Source organism: Cetorhinus maximus, chromosome 2 (assembly GCF_964194155.1).
Source record: "Cetorhinus maximus chromosome 2, sCetMax3.hap1.1, whole genome shotgun sequence".
NCBI lineage: Eukaryota > Metazoa > Chordata > Chondrichthyes > Lamniformes > Cetorhinidae > Cetorhinus > Cetorhinus maximus.
Window position 1 is genome coordinate 179,796,146 of NC_135880.1, and position 27,950 is coordinate 179,824,095.

At 43.3% G+C, this 27,950-nt stretch overlaps 2 protein-coding genes across 4 annotated transcripts in view; both read right to left on the reverse strand.

The window, feature by feature from the left end:
* The window catches only part of LOC144668223 (phosphatidylinositol 4-phosphate 5-kinase type-1 beta-like), a 387,051-nt gene that overhangs the window by 198,342 nt on the left and 160,759 nt on the right, over positions 1-27,950 (reverse strand). The gene's annotated exons all lie outside the window — the stretch shown is intronic.
* Positions 1,539-27,456, reverse strand: fxn (frataxin). The gene is made up of 5 exons (XM_078530086.1): positions 27,250-27,456; positions 17,399-17,487; positions 9,782-9,902; positions 6,202-6,299; positions 1,539-4,423 (listed from the first exon to the last, which is right to left on the reverse strand). The coding sequence occupies exons 1-5, from the start codon at positions 27,379-27,381 to the stop codon at positions 4,276-4,278; spliced, it is 588 nt and encodes a 195-aa protein (XP_078386212.1). The 5' UTR covers positions 27,382-27,456; the 3' UTR covers positions 1,539-4,275.

A 27,950-nucleotide genomic window follows, 5' to 3' on the forward strand; every position in this document is an offset into this window, starting at 1 on the left:
AAATATTGAACTTAAAGTATTAAAATTGAACTGCATAAGTTTTTAAAACACAGGCTATTCATCACTGTTAGGGGTAGTGTGAGAGCAGGAGACTGTTGCAATTTAAAAGGCAATAATGCTGTTGAGTCCATGCATTAAAGGTTGTTTACAATAAAGCTTTGGTTTGGGAAAAGCAATGATAGGAAGTAACAATATGGTCTGAAAAGGCATGTGGCCTCTCATTGCTGCGTGGCAATCAGCTCGAACAACTGGGTGGTCATAAAACATCAGAGGGTGTTAAATCCATCAGTATGAGAACTGTATAATAAATTGGTTTGGAAGAGTTGCCATGTTTAAACATCGAAACAAAAGCCTTTTCCTACCTTGGCGACCCCGTGGCGTAAACAGGTTTGAAGAGATCTTCGTGGGTCCTCAGTAAAATCCACACACAGTAGGTTTTGGATGCGGGGCCATTGTGCAATACTCTGTATGGTATGTTAGGGTATTTATGATTGAAGTTTCTAAAGTACTGTGTACAGTTTTTGTCTTCTTATTTTAAAAAAGATATAAATGTGTTAGAAGCAGTTCAAAGAAAGTTCACTCGACTGGTACCTGGGATGGGGTGGGGTTATCCCATGCGGAAAGGTTAGACAGGCTGGGTCCGTATCCACTGGAGTTTAAAAGATTGAGAGGTGATCTTATTGAAACATATAAGGTTCTGAGGGGACTCGACAGGGTGGATGCTGAAAGGATGTTTCTCCTAACGGGAGAGACTAGAACTAGGGGACACATTTTAAAAATGAGAGGTGTCCCATTTAAGATGGAGGTGAGATTTTTTCTCTCAGAGGGTCGTAAATCTTTGGAATTCTCTTCCCCTGAGAGCGGTGGAGGCAGGGTCATTGAATATTTTTAAGGCAGAGGTAGAAAGATTCTTCGCTAACAAGGGAGTCAAAGGTTATTGGGGGTAGGCAGAATGTGGAGTCGATCTTATTGAATGGCGAATCAGGTTCGAGGAACCGAATCGCCTACTCCTGCTCCTAATTCGTATGTAAATTACATCAATAATAAATGAAGTGAATTATCAGACATGTTGTGGCTTAGTGGGTAGCACTCTCACCTCCAACAAAATCCAAGCTCACATTCCAAACAATGCCTAGGAGTGCTGCACTGATGGAGGTACCATCTCTTAGAGGAGACAGTAAACCAATGCCCTGTATGGCCTCTTGGGTGGACACATAAGATCCCATGGCACAATTTGAAGAAAGGCAGGGGGTTTCTTCCCCAGTGTCCTGCTCAATATTTATCCCTCGACTAAGATGAAAAGAGTATCTGGTCATTTATTGAATTGCTGCATCTTTCCTTGTGGGTTCTGAAGGAGTACTTGAGGTCAATGTTAGATGAACCTTGAGGGTATCTTCAACCTTCTCACCAGCTGCTGACTTGATTCAGCCTGGTGGGTGTTACATTACATTAAAAGCAGTAAGCAAGTGCAAGTTATTGCTTATATACACAGATTATAAAAATGACATGCATGTTTCTAATGTAATTGAAACAAATCGTGACTTTCCAATTCCCATGTACAATTCAGGGTTTTTATTGTAAATCAGATTCTCATGAATAAATAAACTTTTTTTCTTCCTGTGGCCTTGGCCCATTTCCCACTTTATTGCAAATTACCTCCTGAAACTTAACATAATTACTACTCTAAATTTACATTGAGCAAGTAATACGCCTCCTCGCAGCTACACTCTAAAATTCAGCGCACTAGTGGCTTGTCAATATGTTATTAGTCAGAATGGTTGTGGGTGGTACGAATACCTGATTCTCAGCCATCTGCTGAGGGTGGGGGTAGTCAGAGTTACTCAAATTCACCCACGAATGTTGAGTTTCACCAGTTCTCAGAAGGGATGATGAGTGCTGTGTTTTAGTTGACAGTCCAATGTGTCTCATGTGGGTGGTAAACAAAGCTAACTTTGCTTGCCTTTCGATGAACTCATTGCAATAAAAGTAAATCACAGATGGCAAATTGTGGAGAGGGCGGAGATGGGGCTTGGGAATTTCACACCCGAAGGTAAAATAAACACAGAAAATACTCAGCAAATCTGGCAGAATCTGTGGAGTGGGGAACAGAGTTAATAGGCTGAATTTTACGAGGGGCAATACTGCTTGTGTATGCCACTGCCCCCCCCCCCCTTTAAAGAAAGTTGCCCCACAGTGATAATACCCTGGGGGTGGCCTTAATTTAATTGTGGGGCTTCCGCCCCTCAGGGAAAGGAAGTCTCACCTCAGAGAGCTGCTGGCTAATCTGACTGAACTCAGTCATGGCCGGTGCTGGGACTATTAGCAGTCCTGAGGAGAAGATCTGTGGGCGCCAGACTTAAGAGGTGAGCTCAGAATTCTTGGTCAGGGAAGGATCGGGGACCCCGGGAGGGGGTCAGGTTTTGGAGGTCAAGGCATGGGTGGAGTCACAGAGGGATGACCCCTGATGGGTATAGGATACCCCCTAAAGGAGGTACCCCCCTTTCCTTCCCACCTTTTCACCTGAGATGGTGAAGTATTAGGCTGTCCTCCTTTGTTCCATCTTCTCCAGCTGCACATATTATCACGATGGGAATGGAAACAGGCCATTAACTGGCCATTATTTGCCTCAATAGGCCTAAGGATGGATAGGCTGGGTAATGCCTTACCCGTCCACTGTATTATAGCGGACAGGTTGGGAGTGGGCGGAAAGGCTATGGGCTGGCCACCCCTTCTATTTTATGTGCCCCCTCCCCCCAACCAGCTGCAAATATGCCGGCTTTGGGGTAGTAAAACTTCCTCCAATGTTTCAGGTCGAAGACCTATCAACACCAACTGAGGACCCAGTTTGATTTGAGAATTGGTAGGCTATATAGCCAACCACAGCCACAAAACTGGAAAGCAATAGTACAGGGATCATTCCTCCTGTCTCATCTCTAATCATTTTGGTTTACTACAGGTGTTGTCTACCCATCCAACCAGCTCCTGTGTTAAAATTGTATCTTGGTGCTGAAAGACAGGACAAATGACCTTTGGTTACGGTAAACGAAATAGTTCTTGGTGAACGAAATAGTTCTTGGTGCCTTTCAAGTGGTGGGTAAGTTTGAGAACAATTTCCCAGCAGTGATATAAGGACAAAGTGCCCCAGCATCTAGGGTGAAGAGGGCAATTTCAGCGGTTGTGGAAACAAGGGTGGCACTCTTTCCTAAGATAAAAACAAAAAACTACTGCAGATGCTGGAAATCCAAAACAAAAACAGAATTACCTGGAAAAACTCAGCAGGTCTGGCAGCATCGGTGGAAAAGAAAAGAGTTGACGTTTCGAGTCCACATGACCCTTCAACAGAACTCCAGAGTTCAACAGAGTTCAGTTGAAGGGTCATGTGGATTCGAAATGTCAACTCTTTTCTTCTCCACCGATGCCGCCAGACCTGCTGAGTTTTTCCAGGTAATTCTGTTTTTGTTTTGGCACTCGTTCCCGCTGAATTCCAGCGTGCAATATAGAAATCTGACTTACCGAATAACTGTGAACAATGAATACAAGAAAATATAAGAAAAAGTTACAGCTGTTTCCATGGAGCATTTGTGGTTTTAACGTTTGAGCAAATTGACTATCTTGGGTTTAGAGCAGGGAGCTGGAAATGGGGTTGTAATGCCGAATCATCAATTCTCCGTCCCACTCTCCCTTTGAGTGTGACTCCCTGCTGGAACTTGGATGTGGGAATTTACACATTTGGTCCTTCTTCGATAAATCATAATCAAATCGCAATTTTAAAAGAGAGATTTTCCAAGTTAAATCACAACAGGAATTGAAACTTGAATTCTAGGGCTGTAACACTATAAAATGGCAGGAGACTTGTCAAGGTTGACAGGAAGCAAGTTAGCCAAACACCCAGCATTATTATTGCTTGATAGATTGTATATTTATGGCTATTCTAAATTTAGAAAAAAAAAACTAACAAATTATCTTGGAACATCAGTAGGCACTTAATATTCACAATTACTTCAGGCACAAAAAGAAACCTTTTTAACCCAAATGTGCAAAAACAAAACACATCCCTTCACACATTAACTGTATCGAAGAATTTCAAACCCTTGGCGATAAGCATAACTCCGCTGCAACAGGGCAATTTACTTCGGAATAATATAGTTTGATTGCAATCTTTACAGCATGCCAGAGCCTGTCACAAGAAAAATGGATTCATACATAATAATTACAACAGGGTGTATCTTCTATAAAACATCTTTTTGGAAACAATTCTTAGATTTTGCTGCTGAGTCACACATCACTGACATCTGCTGCTGAAAGTACATCCACTTTGGCCTTGAATAGTGTAGAGAACTCTTTTGTGAGCAGGTCATGTAAACAAACTTCATCGTGAGAATAGACCCATTTTTTCCCAGTCCAATCGTATCGTTTAGGCCCACTGAGGAAAGATGTACAGAAAATGATTGAATGAGAACACAGGCACATTTTTAATCCTTACATCATCACAACTCAATGGCAGGGCCTCAGTTAAATGAAAGTTTCTGGACTCTCAGCTGACAGACACTTGCCTGGCAGGCGGGAGTGGGATTTTGGTGGTAGGAGGGCACAGCCAGGATCACACCAGTCTGATTCGGAGTGGGCGTGGAGGTGCGCAGGTCTGGTGGGGTCTAAGGATTTCTTGTGGGAAGGAGCACATTCCAGCTCCTCCCAACCCACGAGGAGTTTAAACAGAGGAAAACTTCTCCAGCTTACTGTGGCCTCCCATGGTTTCTCGCGTTGCAGTTCTGCTGCCGGGCTGCAGATGTTACAGGCCAACCCCGGCATGAAGTTAGGATCATGTCATCAAGCTGCGGCTTTTGAATGTTAAGTAGGACACTGTCTTCCCCATCGACGATGACGGCTCTGGGAATGTGACAGGTTGGAGCTGGGAGATGGAATTTTCTAACTTCAGCCCCTCCCCATACACCATTCTCTCTGGGTGAGTGGTGGGAGGGTTAAAATTCAGGTCATTGTGGGGAAAGAAGTAAAATTTTCTACTAGGTCCTGCTCTTGGCTTTGTGCTGTTCACCCTGGGGCTCAAGCAGATAGTGACTCCTGGGCACGTGTGCATTCGCACCATCTTCTGGGCGAGAGCGTGCCATTGCTCTCTCGCTGACTGGTCTTAGCTGGCAGGTGGTGCTCCATGATGTACAGCAAGCAACAGGGACAACATTAATAAGATAGTTTGCAGTTTCCCCCCCCAAAATTTCCATCAATCTGGGCAGGTGGAGATAATCAGGCTAGAGAAGCAATTACAAATTTATTTTTTCCAAATGACTTCCAGAACACAATAAACCGTGAGTAAACTCCAGCGGCCAGTTTGAACAAGAAAATTATTTTCAGGTGTTTATTGCTACTTCAGGGAGACAGGGTGAAAGAAGCTGGCTCTGAAAGGGGAGGCTGTCATGTGGAGTGTAGATTAAGGCCAGAATTTTTACCTCGTTGGGTGGGCTGGGCAGGGGTGGTCCGGAAGCCCACCGCTGCCTGCGATCGGGGCCGGACCGTGATTTCATGCTGGTGAGCCAATTAAAGCTCGCCCAGCTTGAAAGGCGCGCTGCAGCACTCAGCACTGCCTGTGTCCTGGGGGGGGGGAAGAGGAGGGCGAGCAGGGAACTTCGTGCATGTGCGCAGGAAAAGCTCCCTGAAGCAAAAAGCTGCCTCAGGGAGATGAAGATATAAAAAGTTCCAAATAAAGCATTTTTAGATGTTAAAAAAAGTGTCCCCTCATCTGACTCTGTCACATGACTGTAACATGAGCAGGGACATGTTAGAAATTAGTATGAAAATTTAAATTTTTTTTTAATGACGGATTGAAACCACATCTCGCCCGTGGGTGAGGTTTCACATAAAAATGCAAAGGCCGCTTGGTTACTGTGATTACTGTGCCTGCCTGCTAACCATAAGCTTGGACAGGCAGTGAAAAATTTAATTCAATTAGATTGCTAATGGCCTTAAATTGTCGGCAGGCGCCGATCGAAATATCGTGCGAGTGCGTGATGACGTTGGGACACTTGTGGGATGTCATTACGCGTCATTTTACGCTCATTTGGGTCGGGCGCATGCCTGCCTGTCAAGCAGAAAATACTGCCCTAAGGGAAGAAAACATAAAAGCCTATCAACCTACTTATGCGCCATATAATGTTTTTTTAAGTGCTTTATTCTGCATTTACTGTGTACCTGATGGGAGATGATAACCAGAGCTGTCGGTTTGGAGTCTGTTTATTAATCACATATGTCCCCAGGCCTCCTCCCATATTTATTGTCAACACACCATTCTGAAAAAAAGTAAAAATATAGTTGTTCAGAAGAATATTTTACAAATATTAGTTGATCTCCAGTGGCTTTTTAGGGAGTTAAGATCGAGTGGAGAAGTGGGGTTTGAGGACAGGCAATAATTAGAGCAGTGCTTACAGATTTAATTCAGCCACAGGTTCAAAGTCAAACATTCTTTCCTCAGTTTTATTTATTAATTATAGTTGAATAGCAAAAGCATGCGGCATTCTCGGATCTAACAATTTTGATTAAACTTCAAAAATACTGTAGATCACAGCACATAAGTCGACTTGGTGTTTTCTTTTATTCATTCACGGGATGTGGGCTTAGCTGGCTGGGCCAGCCCTAGTTGCCCTTGAGAAGGTGGTGGTGAGCTGCCTTCTTGAACTGCTACAATCCGTGTGGTGTAGGTACACCCACAGTGCTGTTAGGGAAGGAGTTCCAGGATTTTGATCCAGCGACAGTGAAGGAACGGCGATATATTTCCAAGCCAGGATGGTGAGTGACTTGGAGGGGAATTTGCAGGTGGTGGTGTTCCCATCTATTTGCTGCCCTTGTCCTTCTAGATGGTAGTGGTCATAGGTTTGGAAGGTGTTGTCGAGGGAGCCTTGGTGAATTCCTGAAGTACATCTTGTAGATGGTACACACTGCTGCTACTGTGCGTCGATGATGGAGGGAGTGAATGTTTGTGGATGTGATGCCAATCAAGTGGGCTACTTTGTCCTGGACAGGGTCAAGCTTCTTGAGTGTTGTGGGAGCTGGACTCATCCAGGCAAGTGTCCATCACACTCTTGACTTGTGTCTTGCTGATGGAGGACAGGCTTTGGGGAGTCAGGAGGTGAGTTACTTGTCACACGACTCCTAGCCTCTGACCTGCTACAGTAGCCATAGTATTTTTATGGCCAGTCCAGTTCAGTTTCTAGTCAATGGTAACCCCCAGGATGTTGATAGTGGGGGATTCAGTGATGGTACTGCCATTGAACATCATGGGACAATGGTTGGATTCTCTCTTGCTGGAGATGGTCATTGCCTGACACTTGTGTGGTGCAAATGCTACTTGCCACTTGTCAGGCCAAGCATGGATATTGTCCAGGTCTGGCTGCATTTGGACATGGACTGCTTCAGTATCTGAGGAGTCGCGAATGGTGCTGGGCATTGTGCAAACATCCCCAATTCTGACCTTATGATGGAAGGAAGGTCATTGATGAAGTAGTCGAAGATGGTTGGGCCTAGGACGCTACCCTGAGGAACTCCTGCAGTGATGACCTGGAGTTGAGATGACTGACCTAAAACAAACCCAACCATCTTCCTTTGTGCTATGTAAGAGTCCAACCAGCAAAGAGTTTTTCCCCTGATTCCCATTGACTAGAGTTTTGCTAGCGCTCACTGATGCCACACTCTCTCAAATGCTGCCTTGATTTCAAGAGCAGTTACTCTCACCTCACCTCGGGAATTCAGGTCTTTTGTCCATGTTTGAACCGAGGCTCTAAAGAAGTCAGGAGCTGAGTGGCCTTGATGGAACACAAACTGGGCGTCAGTGAGCAGGTTATTGCTAAACAAGTGCCGCTTGATAGCATTGTTGATGGCTCCTTCCATTACTTTACTGATGATCGAGAGTAGACAGATGGGGCGGTAATTGATGGGGTAGTGTATAAGATGACCCCTGTTTTTGGAGTCCAAAATGTATACTTAGGCCTATGCTCGGAATATAAGTTGACTCCCCACTTCTCAGCTAACAAATGCATATTTAGGACTATACTCACTTTAGGAGTCAACCTCAATTTTTCAGCTCAGAAGTAATTGTTTAGGGTTATATTCATCTTAGAATGGGATCAAGCAGGCGATACGGGCCATGTTACCAAGTTGCATGGGAGTTTAACACGTGCACACAGAGCAGACCATGCATAGTGACTTGACAAACAGAAATCTCACATTTCAAAACAGCGACCACTCATGGTTCACATTTTATACTGAGTGCGAAAATCAACCCATATTTTTGGAAGGATTTTTTGAAGTTTCAAAGGTTGATACATACGCTGCGATCTATAGTAGTGACCAATTTTATGATGGTGGGCCATGGTGGCCTACAGTTGGAATGCTGTAGAAACCCAGTTTGTGAGATGTATATCGGTGCCTTTGGAGCTTATCGCAAACTTGTCCCAACGACAGGATTGTAATATAATCAGAGTCCAAGATAGGTTAGCCGACTGGTGCAAAGCCCTCAGCTTCCATCAGTTACGAGCAAAGGTCTGCATTATAGTCAAGCCAGCCATTCCAGCTGATTTCCATGCTTTGGGATGCAAAGGCAGTCAGTTGTGTATCTCTCAAAACTGCAGTTTAACATGCAAGTATTAATATAGGCGCATTGCATGTCAATATTGTGTATGTTTTACTGGGCTGAACCAATTGTTTAAGTAAACTCACATAACATAGTCTGGAAATAAACTAAGTTTCTTTGTTATGACTTGAAAGTTAAATGCAAGTACTTGATATTAAATTGCATATTTTGTACAATAATCAGGAAAAGAACGGTTTCACGACTTGCTCTTTATATTCCATCTGACTGGTCAGAATTGTATGACTAATGTGCGTATACAGCGGTAGCCTGTTGCTTCTAAGTGTGCTTTCTGTATAAGTTTGTCCCACATAAATCATTTCTCTCTGAAAAAAATGTTTAATCTTTCCTCATAAAAAAGCCCAAGTTGGCACAAATAACATCCTTTGCTTTACTTCAATCTATTTTTGTCCCTAATTGTGATTCTTTCCTTTAAAAGATGTCTGGTTAACAGTGGGAAATACTTTTAGTTGCATCTGAAGAAATTGTGTACAATAAACTGTTGCATTTGTTTCCACAAACTAAGATTCTGATCTTTTGAGCATTTCCTGATTTTAATTGCGTCATTGGTGGCTGTGCCTTCAGCTGCCTCAGCCCTAAGCTCTAGAATTCCCTCCCTAAACCTCTCTGCTTCTCTCTCCAACTTTAAGATGCTCCTTAAAATCTACCTCTTGACAAAGGAGTTGATCACCTTTCCTAATATCTCCTTATACGGCTCGGGTGTCTTTTTTTTTTGATAATTGCTCCTGTGAAATGTCTAGGGATGTTTTATTACATTAGAGCTATTATATAAATCCAAGTTGTTGCTGTCGCTATATTTAGTAATAAGGCGTATTGTGTTAATCAGTGACCCTGCCCCACTGTCTGTGTGTCAATATGATTACGAATGTTGAGCAGCCAATATATGAGTTAAGCACTGATTGGGAACAATGGTAATCTCGGGTGTGATGGACAAGGACTTGACTTCCACTTGGCACCTTCCTACAAATTATAGTTATGGGGCTTCCTCACATCTGGCTGTATTAATAGAAAATTGACAGCAGCCTACCTCAATTACATGGCCATTAAACAGAGTGGAAACAGAAAGATTTCTTGTGCCTTAAAAGGTGATTGAAATGAAACAATGAAATGCAGACAGTTGAGTTTTACCACAAATGATACATCATAGTCTTTTGGAACAAAAGACAGATCTGCGAGATCTTCAAAGAAGTCAGCTAAAAGGTCCAGTGTTTCCTCTGCAAGTTTTTCATAAGTGGCTTCATCCATTGAACTGTAAAGAGGAAGAGTAAAGATTTAAGCTCACCATCTTGTGGCAATGTTTTCTGTCATTTCTAAACACCTAAATAAACTGTCTTTCCTGTAAAGAGAATGTGTTAAGGTGTACCAAAAAATGAACTTTTCTCTCTCCTTTCTCTTCTGCAGGCTTCTTATTACCACCATCTCACCCAAGGAAGAAACAGATCACCATCATTATCTGCCATCAATATCATTACATGATTGGGTGCATAAGATTGGTTTTGAGTAGGTGAGATCACTTTCTTCAAACCAATTAAACACAATAAAGATACACAAACAAGTTAGGAGGAACCTGCAGAACTCTTTTGTGTCTGCAGCAGGTGACTTGGAATTTTACCAGGCCTTTATTAACCCACCTAACCTCAATTTAAATTTAAATGAATGGGGACAGTACCCTCCCTGTTTTCTATACTTGGTAAATGTATAGCTGCTGAGAAAGAGCTCCCATCACCCACCGTGCTTGCTGACCTACATTGGTTCCCACATTGGCAATGCATTCCCATTCTTGTTTTCAGATCACTCCATGGCCTCCCCCCTTCCTATTGCTGTAACCTCCACCGGCCCTACAATCCGCCTAGATTTCTGCATTCCTCCAAATTTGGCCTCGTGTCCTTTTTCATTGCTGCACTATTGGTGGCCATGGTTTCAGCTGCCTAGACCCTGAACTCCAGAATTCCCTCCTTAATCTTCTTTGCCTCTCTTGCCTACTTTAAGAGGATCCTTAAAAGCAACTTCTTTGACCAAGCTTTTGACATGCGGCTCAGTGTCAAATCTTGCTTCGTAATGCTTGTGTGAAGTGACTTGTGTTGCTATATAATGTGAAAGGTGCTATATAAATGCCAATTGTTGTTGTAATTGACTCACACCCAGAACCTGTATGGATTTAGATGTCTTTATTTTGTATCGTGCACTCCCTTTAAAGATTCCAAATGTTATAGAGGGAGATATCTGCACATTTAGAAGTGCACCTCACATCTATGCTGGTTATTTGTTTTGAGCTTTAGACCTGTTGTTAGACTGGAAACAGAAACATTTTTTTGTAGAAATTTTTTTTGCGTGATGCCCCTGAATTTCTGCTCTGAGACATCTTTCATTGGGATCACTGTTCACCAGGAGCTTTCTTCAACTGTCGAAACTTCAGCCCTGCCTCTGTGAGCAACAGCCTTGTCTCTGAGTCAGAAGGTTGTGAGTTCAATACCCAGCCCAGAGACTTGATCACAACATCAAGGCTGACAATCTGAACACAAGATCGAGGGAGGCGCCATTCTACACAGAGGATATGTTAAAGAAAGGCCCTGTCTGCCCTCTCAGGGGGACATAGAAGATCCCATGGCATTCTTTTGAAGAAGGGGAAGGGAGTTCTCTCAAGTGTGCTTGCCAATATTTATCTCTCAATTAATATCACCCAAAAAAATTCAGAGTATCTGCTCGCTATCACATTGTGTGTGGGAGCTTGTTGTTTACAAAATGGCTGCTCTGTTTTTTACATTATAATAGTGACTACACTTCAAAAGTATTCATTGGCTGTAAAGTACTATCAGACATCTGAAGCAATGGTAGTCCAACTCAGCTGGACAACACAGGAGAGATGTTGGAGGAGGACAGTCTGGTCAATCAGGTCAAAGTTTATAGACAGGTCAAGGCAGAGGAGGAGGGGGAATGCACTGTGGTCATAGTCATGGAGGACTACATATGTGACTTTGATTTGGGCTATTTTGGTGCTGCGGTAGGGTGGAAATCAGATTGGAGAGATTCAAACACAGAGCTATGGGAAAGATAAGCATGGATTCGGGAGGTGATGTGTTCAAGGACTTTGAAGAGAAATTGAAGATTGGAAATGGGATGGTAGTTTGGAAGGAGCAGGGTCAAGTGTGGATTTTTTGAGAAGCATTGATGACAGCACTTTTGATTAGGTGGTAGACAGTACTTCAGCAAAGGAAACCATTTGGAACATCATTTAGCTTGGGAGCCAGAAAGAGATAATATAAGAAATTGGAGCAGTAGGCCATTCAGCCCCTCAAGCCTGCCTCACCATTCAATAAGATCATTCCTGATCTGCCCCAGGCCTCTAATCCTCTTTTGTGCCAGTTCCACATAACCCTCAACTCCCTGATATTTCAAAAATCTATCTACCTCCTCCTTAAATACTTTCAGTGATCCAGCCTCCACAACTCTCTGGGGCAGAGAATTCCAGATATTCACGACTCTCTGAGAGAAGAAATTCCTTTGCATCTCAGTTTTAAATGAGTGTCCCCTTATTCTGTAACTATGTCCCCTAGTTCGAGATTCTCCGACTAGTGGAAACATCTTCTCAACATCTACCCTGTCAAGCCCCCTCAGAATCTCATACGTTCAATAAGATCACCCCTCATTCTTCTAAACTCTAATGAATAAAGGCCTAACCTGTTCAGCCGTTCTTGATAAGTCAACCCCTTCATCCCAGGAATCAGCCTAGTGAATCTCTTTTGAACTGCCTTCAATGCCAGTATATCCTTTCTTAAATATGGGGACCAAAACTGTACACAATATTCCAGGTGCAGCCTCATCAACACCCTATACAGTTGTAACAAGGCTTCCCTATTTTTAAACTCCAACCCCCTAGCAATACAGGCCAAAATTCCATTTGCCTTCTTAATTACTTGCATGCTAACTTTTTGTGTTTCATGCACAAGAACACCCAGATCCCTCTGTGCTGCACTTTTTTAGAGTTGCTCTCCATTTAAATAATAGTCTGTCTTTTGATTCTTCCCACCAAAGTGCATGACCTCACACTTTCCTATATTAGACTCCATCTGCCAAGTTTTTTCCCACTCACTCAGCCTGTCTACATCCCCTTTCCGATTCCTTATGTCCTCATCACAAAATGCCCTCCCACCTATTTTTGTATTGTCAGCAAATTTGGATACATTACACTCTGCCCCCTCCTCCAATTCATTATTATGGATAGTAAATAATTGAGGCCCCAGGACTGATCCTTGTGGCACACCACTAGTTACGTCTTTCCAACCTGAAAAAGACCCATTAATCCTGACTCTCTGTCTTCTGTGTGAAAATCAATCCTCAATCCATGCTATTACATTACCCCAATACCGGGAGCTCCTATCTTGTGCAATTACTTTTTATGTGGCACCTTATTGAATGCCTTCTGGAAATCCAAATACACTGCATCTACCAATTCCCCTTTATCAACTCTGCTTGTTATATCTTCAAAGAACACTGGCAAATTTGTCAAATATAATTTCCCTTTCGCAAAACCATGCTGACTCTGTTTGATTGCATTAAGCTTTTCTAAATGTCCTACTATTTCTTCCTTAATAATGGACTCAAGCATTTTCCCAACTATAGATGTTAGGCTGACTGGTCTAAAGTTTCCGGCTTTTTGTCTCCCTCCCTTCTTGAAGAGGGGAGTCACATTAGCAGTTTTCCAATCCACTGGCACCCTCCCGGAATCGAGTGAGTTCTGGAATATTTCGACCAATACCGCCACTATCTCTGTAGCCAGTTCGTTAAAAACTCTTGAATGCAGGTCATTAGGTCCTGGCGATTTATCTGCCTTTAGTCCCATTAGTTTGTCAAATACTTTGTCCCTCGTGATACAGACTGTTACAAGATCTTTCCTCCCTTTAGCTCCTTGCTTATCTGATATCTTTGGGATGTTTATAGTGTCTACCACCGTGAAGACCGATGCAAAATATTGGTTTAAATTATCTGCCATTTCCCTGTGTTATGACCGAAGCAGTTGGTAAAGCTGAGTTATTTAAAAATCCCAGAGGGAAACTTTAAACAAATGTCATAACCTATAATTATGATGTTTGAGATGCAACTCTAAGTTCAGGAATCAGACCACCAGTTCTCGAGGTTTTACATTAAACTAAATTAAACATTTTATTAATTTATACAGGTTACAATATATATACACGTGGCTACAAGTTACTACTATCATAACTTTTAATTAATTGCCAAACTAATCTCCAATAAGGTAACAGCAACCCACAGACTTAACCAGACACCAGGCAAAGCATTTTCACTGTACGAATTCAAAATGAGCTGCTTTTCACTTTGGTTCTTGTGGAGCCAATTGGAGGCTTACAGCTGCCTTTTGATCTAACATTTCCTCTGCTCTGCACACCTGAAAGCTGCTAAAGTTATACCTACCACCACTGATTGAATACAAATTCTCATTGTATCACCAGCCTCTTTGAACTCCACTTTTTAACAATGAAACCCCTTTCATTGTACCAATTTTATTAGTAATATAAACATATTGCTTGATAGCTGCTAGATTGGCATCAGTTTTCACCCTGCTTCTTGAATGGTGTATTCAAAAAATGCAAATGCACTCTACCTCTCTGTTTACATCTCAAAACTAGTACATATTAAAGCACCCAGACTAGCTGACTTTAATCCAATTACGACACATCCACAGGCTAAGCCTTTATTTTAAAAGAAAAACATTTTCCAAAATATTATATACATTAATAGCTTCATGACACCCTGTTCCCCGTTATCAATTCTCCAGTCACATCCTCTAAGTGTCCCACGCTCACTTTAGCCACTGTCTTTCTTTTTATATACCCATAGAAGCTCTTGCTGTTTGTTTTTATATTTCTTGCCAACTTACTTTCATAATCAATTTTCTGCCTCTTTATTAGCTTTTTAGTCATCCGCTACTGGTTCCTAAAAAATTCCCAATCCTCTGGACTACCATTAGTTTTCACCACTTCGTATGCCTTAGTTTTTGATTGGATACTCTTCTTTATTAATCACGGGTGGTTCATCCTTCTCATTGAGTCCTTCTTTTTGACCGGGATAAATTTTTGCTGAGCGTTTTGAAATATGTGCTTAAATGTCTGCCACTACTCATCCACTGACCTTCCCCTAAGTCTATTTTCCCAGCCCGCTTTAGACAACTCTTTCTTCATACCTCAGTAATTGCCCTTATTTAAACTGAGGACACTGGTTTGAGACCTGAGTTTCTCGCCCTCAAACTGAATTTGAAATTCTACCAAGTTATGATCGTTACCCCCTAGAGGATCCTTAACTACGATATCTTATTAATCCCACCTCATTACACATTACTAGATCTAAAATAGCCTGTTCCTGGGTAGGTTCTGCAACGTATTGCTCTAAGAAACAATCCCTGATGCTCTCTACAAATGCGTCTTCCATGTTACCCCTGCCAATCTGATTTGTTCAGTCAATGCGCAGATTAAAATCACCCATGACAAATATAGCACCCTTCTTACATGCCTCCATTATTTCCTGATTTATACTTTGTCCTACAGTGAGGCAGCTCTTTGGGGACCTATAGATGACTTCCACCCATGACTTCTTCCCCTTGCTATTCCTTAATTCCACCCAAACTGATTCCACATCACGATCTATTGCACCTATATCACTACTCACCACCACATTGATACCTTCCTTTAGTAACAAAGCCAATTCCTTTTCCTGTTTGCTTATTTTTACGGAATGTGGAATACCCTTGAATATTCAGTTCCCAGTCTTGGTCACCCTGCAACCATGTCTCTGTAATAGCTATCAGGTCATATTCATTTATTTCTATTTGTGCCGTCAACTCATCTATCTTGTTACAAATGTTGCGTGCGTTCAGTTAAAGAGCCTTAAGCTTTGACTTTTTACCATTATTACTTATTCTGGTTCTAATTTCTGCTGCACTCTTCTGTTATATTTTCTGCCCCTTCCTGTCACACTTTAATTATCGTTCGCCTCTTCACTACCCTGCATCTCTGTTTTCTCGTTTCTTTTAAATTTTTAAAACTTCCCTTCAATTGAATCCTCCCCCGCTAATTAGTTATCCACAACCCTTGTTATATAATTCGTCAGTACATTGGTCCCAGCATGGTTCAAATGAAGCCCATCCCAACGGAACAGCTCTCTCCTTCCCCAGTACTGGTGCCAGTGCCTCATGAATCAGAACCCATTTCTCCTACACCAATCTTTGAGCCACGGATTTACTTCTCTAATCTTATTTACTCTACGCCAATTTGCACGTGGCTCAGGTAGTAATCCGGAAACTATTACCTTTGTGGTTCTGCTTTTTAATTTAGCCCCGAGCTGCTCATAGTCCCTCAGAACCACTTTCCTAATCCTACCCATGTCGTTGGTACCTATGTGGGCCACGACAACTGGATCCTTTCCCTCCCACTCCAAATTCCTCTCCAGCCCAGATGAGATGTCCTTAACCTTGGCACCAAGTAGGCAGCACAGCCTTCAGGACTCTCTGTCTTTGCTGCATAGAACAGTATCTATCCCCCTAACTATGCTATCCCCTATTACTACAACATTTCTTTTTTCTCCCCCCACTTGAATGGCTCCCTGTACCACGGTGCTGTGGTCAGTTTGCTCATCCTCCCTGCAGTCTGTGCCCTCACCCACACCAGGAGCAAGAACCTCATACTTGGTGGACAAGGACACTGGCTGAGACTCCTCCAAAGCTAAATTTTGTATCCCCATACCTGCCTCACTCGCAGTCACACCCTTCTGTCCCTGACTATGGTCCAAATTTGATGTACTTAATCTAAGAGGTGTGGCTGTCTCCTGAAACACAGTGTCCAGGTAACTCTCCCCCTCCCTGATGTGTTGCAGTGTGCGCAGCTTGGACTCCAGCTCATCAGCTCTAAGCTGAAGTTCCTCGAGCAGCCAACACTTGCTGCAGATGTAGTCACCATGGATCGCACCAGTGTCCACCAGCTCCCACATACTACAGCTGCAACACATTGCTTGCCTAGCCATCTCTATTATAATTAATTAATTTTGATGTTAAATATTTTAAAAGTGAATTTTTTAAGTGTACTCTTCAGCTGTAATAGCGTTTCCTGATTTAAACCACTTAGCCAATCAAAAGAGACACGGAAGAGATACCCACCAATCACCTACCTGTTTTCCTTTGATGTCACACTTCGGCTCTGACAGGTAGAAACAGGTCCCGCTCTCGCTCTCTCCTCTAGGTGCTGTTGACTGCCTGGCTCGGGGTCCTCCTCTCACACTCTCCTCTAGGTGCTGCTGACTGACTGCCTGTCCCAGGGTCCTCATCTTGCACTCTCCTCTCACACTCTCCTGTGGGGTGCATCAGCAGTCAACTGGAAATAGGGTCAAGGGAGCAGGAGGTCTCATGGACGTGAGGAACAGAGACTTCAATTGTTAACTTCTATGACACACACATTAACCATGATAACATATCACTGTCTTGAGTCAATCAAACCCTCTCTCAGTTACACTGATAGATATATTAGAAATATGTCAATGGAATGCAGATCACTAAATTTATTAAGGCTGTACCAAATGTCAAGGTTTCATTACGCAGACAGAAAAGAAATGTTTTGGTTGCTTTACAAACAGGATAAGCAAACATCAACACATTTAGCTTTATCAGTGATGTGAAACACAGAGCCAAGTCAGTTATGCACTGCACACATACATGTACAGCCTTTTGTCACTTCAGGATACCTTGCGTTTTCCATTCTTCTCAAAGTCGAGGAATGGATCTCCTTTCTTTGGAACTTCAAGCATCTTAATGAATGTAAATGCTGAAAACTCTACAAAAGATAAAAACATGATTAAATTGTGGCTGGGATGAATAAAGATTATTGAACATCCTTGAAGCAAAATTCTTACAATCAATAGTTTTAGCAAAAATAAAGCCTGTGCACAAATAAAATAGGATTTCATGCTAATGTTTTGCAAAAGTGACCAGCACAAGAGGAATTCCCTTCCTTCAGCACTAATTGGCCTTTTTAACATTCAATATAAAGAAGATTCAATTATAATATATGTCCAACCTCCATTAATTATAATTTGTAAAGCTTTCTAGATTTATTATTACAGGTTAAAAATAACTCAAAATAAGCCCCCTAATAGGTAAACGTACTGCCCTGATGCAATATCACAGAGCATATATTTCTCAGGTTTGATAACTGGTCAGTAATGTATTAACTAATCTCAGTTGGGGCAGCATTGCTGAGTGAACTAATTTCATTTGGAACTGTAGCAGAAACCTCAGTGTCAGAAGGCTATGGAGGAGAAGAAAAATTAAACAAAATTGGCTGAGATTCCTGTTCTCAATTGCTCTCAATTCAGGGACCCTCACTGTGAAGTCCAGATGTCATAGTATCTTGGATTTCCTCTTGACCAAATAGTCTACGAACAATCACTATTTATGCCTACTGAGAATGCCCATCAGGGTGAAATACATCACCTATAGAAGTGTACTACAGCATGCGACACCTTCGGGAAAGTGAAAAAAACCAAAGACTTAGGTTAAAACTGTGGCAATTTAAGCATTGCAATTTACTAAACAAATTTTGTGTTAAACACTGCAGCATGAAGATGCCCAAATGTTAATTGCTGACCAAATACCATTTGTCATCTTCAGTTAATTGTTTAGTTATACGACTTAACTGCCTCTCCTTAGTTAAACGTTCTGACATTCTTTCACAGGCAATGTCCAATCCCACAAAATTGCTGTGCTTACCCCTCCTTAAAATACCCAGACTAACACTCTCCCATCCTCTTCAATGTCTGCCCTTGCTTCAAGGTCCTTGAATGCATCTATATTCTCATCTCTTCTGCCTCTCTGTTCAAATTCCTAAAGTCTGCTTTCTATCTTATCCACAAACCAAGAATATGCTGATCAAAGAAACCAAGGATTTCCTTTGTGATTGCAATTATTTTATCCTTTCTTTGTTGTCTTGGATACGGACAGCCAGCCTGTCTTACCCCCTAGCTGCCCCTCCCAACCTGTCCCCTCATAGACATTCCCTGCAATGATTTCTACTCCAACCTTCTGTCTCCTGACCTGCTGAATATTTCCCAGCATTGTCTGTTTAATAAATGCTGACCTAGCCAGCGATGCCCACATCTCATCAATGAATGTTTAAAAAAAAAATCTGTTTATATTTTAGATTCCCAGCATCCACCATATTTTGCTTTGTTTTACTGTTATGTTGTGGCACGTCGGGGCAAATGCGCAAACCTGTGCTGCCTGGAAAGGTGTCCCAGTCCTCTCTTGCAGATGTTTAGTTTGGTGGGTGGCAGCTTAGTCGTGTAATGCAGTTTGGGATGAGGAATTAACAGTAGGACTATAGTGCTACCAAATTTCTGACCTAAGCAAGTCCTATTGTTCTGAAATTATAAATATTGTCACGGGTCAAATTTCTTGATTCCATGCAAAGCAGTGAGCACAATCCAAAATGTTTCAGCCCTTTGTACTTTCCTTGATGTGTTCACATGTCTTTACAGGTAAAAATACCCACGAAGTACAGATGCAACATGGGGTAAAATGTGTCATGATCAGGCATGTGCAAGCAAAGCACCTACCAGTCAAAAGCATCTTTTGGGATATGTTGTTATTTTGCAATGGGAGCAGGTTTATACAGTGCACTTATTTTGGCTGCAGTAGTCCTATAAAGAAAGAAACACCTAGAGGAGAGATACAGTGTGTGGCTGTTGTGCAGCTGCCTCGAGTAGCATGTAGTGGCCTTGTCTGTGTGAAACTCCATCTGGTGGAATATAGAGTAAATAAGGTTGTCCCCGACCGAGTGTCGCAGACTGGCACGTTCCAAGGTCCAGGACTACGTGCTGAGGGACGCACTAAAGCTTGGGGCAGCCATTGCAAAGGAGCAATGGGGAAGGGTCGCTGTCTAAGACCTTTCTGCCATAGTGCACCGAGCGGCTGGGAATTACGTAGACCCCTCGGGCTGTACAGCTCACAATGAATGTATGTAGTGAATACTAAATGTATCATAATTGTATTGAAGCACCTCAGAGTGCAACATGATGTATGTCGATAACTTCAATACCATTGCACTGTCTGACTGTCTGTAATGACCATATTGAAATGGCTGTAATAGTTCATTGATTGTATTGAAGCACCTCATGATCCATGAGTAAAAGTTGAATCTGATTGCACTTTCTGTGATGGCCATTTAGAAATGTTTTGTAATGTTACTTCAGATATTTTATGAATAAAGTATATTTTTCAAAAAAAATAGAGTAAATAAGGAGAAATGTGTTCCAAAGGTAGGAGGGTTGGTAACTGGGTGACACAGGTTCAAAGTAATTGACAAAAGAACCAGAGGTGACATGAACAAAACCAGTGAGTTATGATGATCTGGAATGCACCAACTGAAATGCAGTAACTTTCAAAATGGAATTAGATAAATACTTGGAGGGGAAAATATGCAGGGCTATGGGGAAAAGAGCAAGGAGGGACTGGAATTAATTAGATAGCCCTTTTAAAGAACCAGCACTTGCATGATGGGCCAAATGGCCCCCTTCAGTGATTCTATGGAATTATTCCCAAGTAGCGCCATTATCTACAGTTTTATTATTGCCTATTGAAAAATAACTGACTTTCCTAAACTCTTCAACCAATTGTTGGCTGATAATATTCATTCCTAATGAGACTGAAAATATTTGATAGCTAAAAGTACCTTTCTGGATATGCTATTGCTTTGTGATGGATGGAGTTTTACATCTGTGCTGTGATGGTGACAACTCGATCTCTGATGTATTTAGTTTGTGTGACTCCCTCTGGTGGAATATTATAGTTTTTCAAAGGAGGACTTTGAAAGTCACATTTTTTACAGCCAATTCTAAAAATGGGAGGTTTTTTTTTGTGTGTTTTTATACTTAGCATCAGAATCAAGGCCAAAATCAGAGCACCAAGTACCAGGGTAAATTCAGAGAAAAATCAGTACAGGATCTGTTTGTATTTTGAGCATCCTGAAAGATGCAATCAAAAGATTTACATCACAGTTAAAGTAAACAATAACTCATGTTTATATAGTCCTTTTAACACAGAATAAAAATCTTCTTGAGTGCTCCATGGAGGCATAATCAGACCAAAATGGATGTCGAACTAATGCAATAGGTATAAGGAGGAAGTCCAAAAGGGTGGTCAAAGAGATAGTTTTAAAGGAGAATCCTAAAACTGTGTGCTTAGTGGGGCTCAGTGGATAGCATTCTCTTGCCTTTTAGTCAGAAGGCTGTGGGTTCAATCCCCACCTCAGAGACCTGAGCACAAAATCCACATTGACAGGGGTACTGAAGGGAGTGCTGCATTGTTAGGAGGTGTCGACTTTTGGATGGGACGTTAAACCAAGGCCCCATCTTTCCTCTCAGATATATGTAAAATATATCATAGTCAACTATTTTGAAGAGCAGGTGAGTGTTCCTCGGTATCCTGGCCAATATGTGTTCCTCAATTAAACTCACAAACCGATGACCTGGTCATTATCACATTGATGTTTGTAGGAGCTTGCTGTGTACAAATTGCTGCTGCATTTCCTCATTACAACAGTGCCTGGACTTCACTGGCTGTAAAGCACTTTGGGATGTCTTGAGGTTGGGAAAGTTGCTACAGAAATTCAAGCTTTCTTCGAAATGGTAGATAGAGCTAACTTAGAGAATTCAGAAGTTTGGGACCTAGACGACAGAGGTTTCAATTCTGGGAAATGCATAAAAGACTGGAATTGAAGGAATGGAGAGATCTCGGAGGGTTAGTTAGGAATACGTAGGGCATACGGCACAGAAACAGGCCATTTGTCCTAACCAGTCCATGCTGGTGTTTATGCTCCACTAAAGTCCCCTCCCATCTTTCGTATTCTAAATCCATCATTGTAACTTTCTAATCCCTTTTCCCCCATATGCTTAATAAAAACAGAGAATGCTGGAAAAACTCAGCAGGTCTGGCAGCATCTGTGGAGAGAGAAACAGAGTTAATTCTCTCTCCACAGATGCTGCCAGGCCTGCTGAGTTTTTCCAGCACTTTCTGTTTTTATTTCAGATTTCTAGCAACCACAATATTTTGCTTTTATCCCTCATATGTTTTCCCTTAAATGCATCTGTACTATTTGCTTCAACCTGCAGCAATAAGCTCCACATTCTCACCGCTGTTTGGGTTGTGGAACTGGAGGAGGTTGCAGAGATAGGGAAGGGTGAGACCTTGGAGGGGTTTAGGCACAAGAATGAGAATATTAAATTGGAGGCATTGAGGGTCTGAGAGCCAATGTAGGCCAGCAAACCCAATGCCTGGTGTGGGATGGGATGCTAGCAGCAGAGCTTCAGGCGAATCGAAGTTTACAGATGGTAGATGGTTAAGCCTGAGTGCCATTAATGTAACTGTATCCACATGTTTGCAGATACTATCACCAAAGGACCAAAATTCACTTGACAATTATTGGAAGGGTCTCAATCGCAGGTCTGAAGTTTCCACAATCACATCAATTACTTGCATTTCTATAGCAATTTTAACGTAGCACAGGAATAATTATGAAACAAAATTTGGCACCAAGCCACGTAAAGAGTTACTAGGATTGGTGATCAAAAGTTTGGCCAAAGAGCTAAGTTTTATGGAACATTTTAAAAGGAAGAGAGAAAGATAGAGAGGCAAAGAGATTTAGAGAGGGAATTCTAGGCCTTAGGGCCCAGGCAGCTGAAGACACGATTGTTAAATAGTGCAGCAATGGAAATCACACATGCTTGTGGCCAGAACTGAATGACAGCAGAAATTTTGGAGGGCTGTACGATGCTCCAAAGAAAGGGAGGGGCCAACCTTTGAATTCTGGCTTTTAAACAAAAATTTTATATGTGCAAAGTTGATTTTTCAGGAGCCACTAATTCTCTATAATCTGGCCTGCAACGTAACCACAACTTTCGAACAGTTCAGCAAGATGAACAAAAATCCTCTGGATCAGAGCAAACAATATATCTCATAGATAATGACATTGCTGAATTTTTCAGTAAAGGTTCAGCAGAAACTGAGTTGACCCATTTCAGGATATATCAAGTACCAAATATCAAGGTTGACACTCCACTGTAGTACTGAGGGAGTGCTGCACTGTCGGAGGGTCAGTACTGAGGGAGTGCTGCACTGTCGGAGGGTCAGTACTGAGGGAGTGCTGCACTTTCGGAGGGTCAGTACTAAGGGAGTGCTGCACTGTCGGAGGGTCAGCACTGAGGGAGTGCGGCACTTTCGGAGGGTCAGTCCCGAAGGAGTGCTGCACTGTTGGCGGGTCAGCACTGAGGGAGCGCCGCACTGTCAGAGTGTGAGTACTGAGGGAGTGCTGCACTGACGGAGGGTCAGTACTGAGGGAGTGCTGCACTGTCGGAGGGTCAGTACTGAGGGAGGGCTGCACTGTCAGAGGGTCAGTACTGAGGGAGGGCTGCACTGTCGGAGAGTCAGCACTGAGGGAGGGCTGCACTGTCGGAGCGTCAGTACTGAGGGAGGGTTGCACTGTCGGAGGGTCAGTACTGAGGAGGTGCCTCACTGTCGAAGTGTGAGTGCTGAGGGAAAGCTACACTGTCAGAAGATTAGTAATGAGGGAGTGCTGCACTGTTGGAAGGTCAGTACCGAGGAAGTGCTGCACTGTTGGAGGTCAGTACTGAGGGAGCACTGCACTGTCGGAGGGTGTGTACTGAGGGAGCGCTGCATTCACGGAGCCTCAGTATTGAGGGAGTGTTCCACTGTTGGAGGGTCAGTATTGAGGGAGTGTTCTACTGTTGGAGGGTCAGTATTGAGGGAGTGTTCCACCATTGGAGGATCAGCATTGAGGGAGTGCTGCACTGTTGGAGGTGCTGTCTTTCATGAGACTTTAAACGGACGCCCTGCCTGTGCTCTCAGGGGAGTTTTTCCTGGTGTTCTGGTCAATATTTATCCCTCAATCAACATCACACAAACAGACAATCTGGTCATTATCACATTGTGTGAAAATTGGCTGTCATGTTTCCTACATTACATAAGCTCTTCTACATTACTTCAAAAGCGCTTCATTGGCTTTAAAGCTTTGGGATGTCCGGTAGTTATGAAAGGCACCGTATAAATGCAAGTCTTTCTTTTTTCACATCTAAGAGGGAAGACGTGGCCTCAAGGTTTAACATCTCAGTTGAAAGGTGGCATGTCCGACAGTGCAGCACCTAACCAATACTGCACTGGCGGTTGTCAGCATGGATTATGTACTGAAGTCTCTGGATGGTTAGAAGAGGTAATTTGAGTGGGAGGTTTGTACAGAGCAAAGGCGTCAGCTGTGGCTCAATCAGTAGCACTCCCACCTTGAAAACAGGAGGTTGTCAATTCGATCCACACTCCACAGACTTGAGCAGACAATCCATGATGACATTTCTGATGTGGCAACGGCAGAGGCGAGAGCAACTGCCTTTGACATCAAGGCAGCATTAATCCGGATAAGTGAGGTGATGCACTCGGGCAGGACAAACCAGGCACAGGAATATACGATGAATGGTAAGACCCTGGGAACTACCGAGGATCAGAGGGACCTTGGTGTGCATGTCCACCGGTTCCTTAAGGTAAAGGGACAGGTACATAAGGTCGTTAAGAAGGCATATGGGATACTTGCCTTTATTGGCCGAGACATAGAATATAAGAGCAGGGAGGTTATGCTGGAACTGTATAAAATACTGGTTAGGCCACAGCTAGAGTACTGTGTGCAGATCTGGAATCTGCATTATAGGAAGGATGTGATTGCACCAGTGAGAATGCAGAGGAGATTTACCAGGATGTTGCCTGGGCTGGAGAGTTTTAGTTATGAGGAGAGATTGGATAGACTGGGGTTATTTTCCCTGGAGCAGAGGAGATTGAGGGGGACATGATTGAGGTGTATAAAATTATGAGGGGCACAGGTAGGGTAGTCAGGAAGGAACTTTTCCCTTTGGTGGAGGGAATCAATAACCAGGGGGCATAGATTTAGGGTAAGGGGCAGGAGGTTTAGAGGGGATGTAAGGGAGAATTTTTTCACCCAGAGGGTGGTGGGAATCTTGAACTCACTGCCTGAAAGGGTGGTAGAGGCAGATACCCTCATAACAGTTAAGCAATATTTGGATGTGCACTTGCGATGCCATGGCATACAAGGCTATGGGCCTAGTGCTGGAAAATGGGATTAGAATAATTAGGTTCTTGTTTGACCGGCGCAGTCGATGGGCCGAAGGGCCTTTTTCTGTGCTGTAGATCTCTATGATTTGACTGAGTGTGACATCAAAGAGCCCTAGCAAAACTGAAGTCAATGGGAATCAGGGGGAAAACTCTCCAATGGTTAGAGTCACACCTTGCACAAAGAAGGTTTAAGAAGGCGGCTCACCACTCTCAAAACCAATTAGGGTGGACAATAAATGTTGGCCTTGCCTGCAGCAATCAAAATCCATGAATAAGAAATGGGTGCTGTCTTTTGGGTGAGACATTAAACTGAGACCCCGTCTGCCATCTCAGGTGAAAGTAAAGGGTCAAAATTTTGAAGAAAAACAGGGAAGGTATCATTGGCATTGTGGCCAATATTCATCACTCGATCAACATCATTAAAACAGATTATCTCATTGCTGTTTGTGGGAGCTTGCTGTGTGCAAATTACCATGTTTCCTACAAACAACTTGAAGAAACTGCTTCACTGGCTGCAAAACATGTGGGACGGGACGTATTATATTAGCACTACGGGTCTTCTCATAAACACTGATATAGACCACTTACACAAAATGATCTGTAAATCCTAAATTATTTTTATAAAGAATCATACAGCTCAGAAGGCTCCCATGGTGCTGGGATCTTGCTTTGCTTTTACTATGCATTCCACTTGTTTCAGTGGGCTTGTACTGTGGTGCTGTGTACACTTCAACGGCCTGTGGCCCACACCACCTGGGAACAATTCTTATTGTGACAGCATCAGTCAGGAAGAGGTCGAGAGGAAATTTGATAGAAGTGCTCAAAACCATCAGAGATATGGACAGAGTAGATAGGGAGTAACTGTTCCTATTGGTGGAAAGATCGAGAACTAGAGGAACGGAGTGGTGACATGAGGAAAATGTTTTTACACAGTGCCTGGTTAGGATCAGGAATGCACTGCCTGAAAGTATTGTGGAGGCAGATTAAAACAAGGCTTTCAAGAGGGAATTCATAATTATCTGAAGAGAAAATATTTGCAGTACTTAGGGGAGAAAGGTGGGGATGAACTGTGGAAAATTGTTCCTGTCGAGAGGGTAGAAACACAATGGGATGGGGGAATTGTTCTTGTAGAGAGGGTAGAGACACAATGGGATGGTGGAATTGTTCTTGTAGAGAGAGATAGTAGAAACGCAATGGGATGGGGGAATTGTTCTTGTAGAGAGAGAAGGTAGAGACACAATGGGATGGGGGAATTGTCCTTGTAGAGAGGATAGAGACACAATGGGATGGGGGAATTGTCCTTGTAGAGAGGGTAGAGACACAATGGGATGGGGGAATTGTCCTTGTAGAGAGAATAGAGACACAATTGGATGGGGGAATTGTCCTTGTAGAGAGAATAGAGACACAATTGGATGGGGGAATTGTCCTTGTAGAGAGAGAGGGTAGAGACACAATGGGATGGGGGAATTGTTCTTGTAGAGAGGGTAGAGACACAATGGGATGGGGGAATTGTCCTTGTAGAGAGAATAGAGACACAATTGGATGGGGGAATTGTCCTTGTAGAGAGGATAGAGACACAATGGGATGGGGGAATTGTTCTTGTAGAGAGGGTAGAGACACAATGGGATGGGGGAATTGTCCTTGTAGAGAGGATAGAGACACAATGGGATGGGGGAATTGTTCTTGTAGAGAGGGTAGAGACACAATGGGATGGGGGAATTGTCCTTGTAGAGAGAATAGAGACACAATTGGATGGGGGAATTGTCCTTGTAGAGAGGATAGAGACACAATGGGATGGGGGAATTGTTCTTGTAGAGAGGGTAGAGACACAATGGGATGGGGGAATTGTCCTTGTAGAGAGGATAGAGACACAATGGGATGGGGGAATTGTTCTTGTAGAGAGGGTAGACACAATGGGATGGGGGAATTGTTCTTGTAGAGAGGGTAGAGACACAATGGGACTGAAGGGATTTTCTTGTAGAGCCAGCACAGACATAATAGGCCAAATGGCCTCGAAGCCACAGTCCTGGCGCTTTCATCACATGACCTCTGGCCGCCAAACTGCCCCGCACACCAACTCCCTCTATTGGCTATTCAAACTAACCAATCACAAGGGCCCTAGACCGCACAGTAACCAATCGGCTTTGGTCAAGGTGAGCGAGAGCGGGGGAGGGGGGGGGGCTCGTATTGATAGATGTGTCATCAAACCAATGAGGAGCCGCGGCCTTCAGATCACGTGACCCCATGCTAATGAGTGGCCAATTGCAATGCTGCGCATGGGGAGGGGGCGCATGCATAGTCGGGGGGGGGGGAGAGAGAGAGACGGTTTGTCTGGCGCGAGAAGACATTTAAATAAATAACGGCTAGTGACACGTGACACACTGAGCACCGTCATTGCTATAATACTCACCGCCGGTAAAGTGCTGAGTAAGGGAACGGATGCGTGGTTGATTTCTGGGACGGCTGTTGCTCGTGTTTGTTTCGTAAACCGGCGAATCGAAGAGCAGAGATAGAGCCGGACCCGGTTCAGAAAGCCTGCCATTCACCAACGGGAAGTCCAGCGATCACATCGGCACTCGAGTGGTGACCCCTTTTGCGAGGAGTAAGCGGCGGGACTGCGCATGCCCGCATGGCAAGGGGACGGGTCGCGGGGGGGGCGGGGGCCAAGAACGACGGCCCAATGACATAAGCACGCACTGTAAAAGTGGCGCGGCGAAGGCACGCACGGCGAAAGGGGGCGTGATCCCTGGCGCAGTGTGAGAGGGCGTGGTTTCCGCATGCGCGATCAAGGGGGCGTGGTCGATGTGTGCTTTCGGCACGTACTGCCACGGGGGGGGCGTGATGACGTCAGAAGCTGTTCCAGCCCCAGGGGTGCAATGGAACTCAAATAGAAAGAATTTGAGAAATAAAAACAAAAGTGCTGGAAATACTCGGATCTGTGGAGAGAGAAACGGAGTTAATGTTTCAGGCCTCTGACCTTTCACTTTCTGTTTTTGTTTCAGGTCTCCAGCATCCACAGAATTCTCCTTTTCCAAAAAGATTTTAAAAAAGGGCAGTTAGGTAGGTAGATAGACTCTTGACTAACACGTGAATCGAAGGTTATTGGGGGTT

Coding starts and splice junctions, on each gene's coding strand:
- fxn (XM_078530086.1), bottom strand. CDS start 27,381: ATGGCAGGCTTTCTGAACCGGGTCCGGCTCTATCTCTGCTCTTCGATT. Junction 17,488..27,249: donor TACTCAGCACTTTACCGGCG/GTGAGTATTATA, acceptor TATCTTTTGTAG/AGTTTTCAGCATTTACATTC. Junction 6,300..9,781: donor ACTATGATGTATCATTTGTG/GTAAAACTCAAC, acceptor ACTTTTTTTCAG/AATGGTGTGTTGACAATAAA.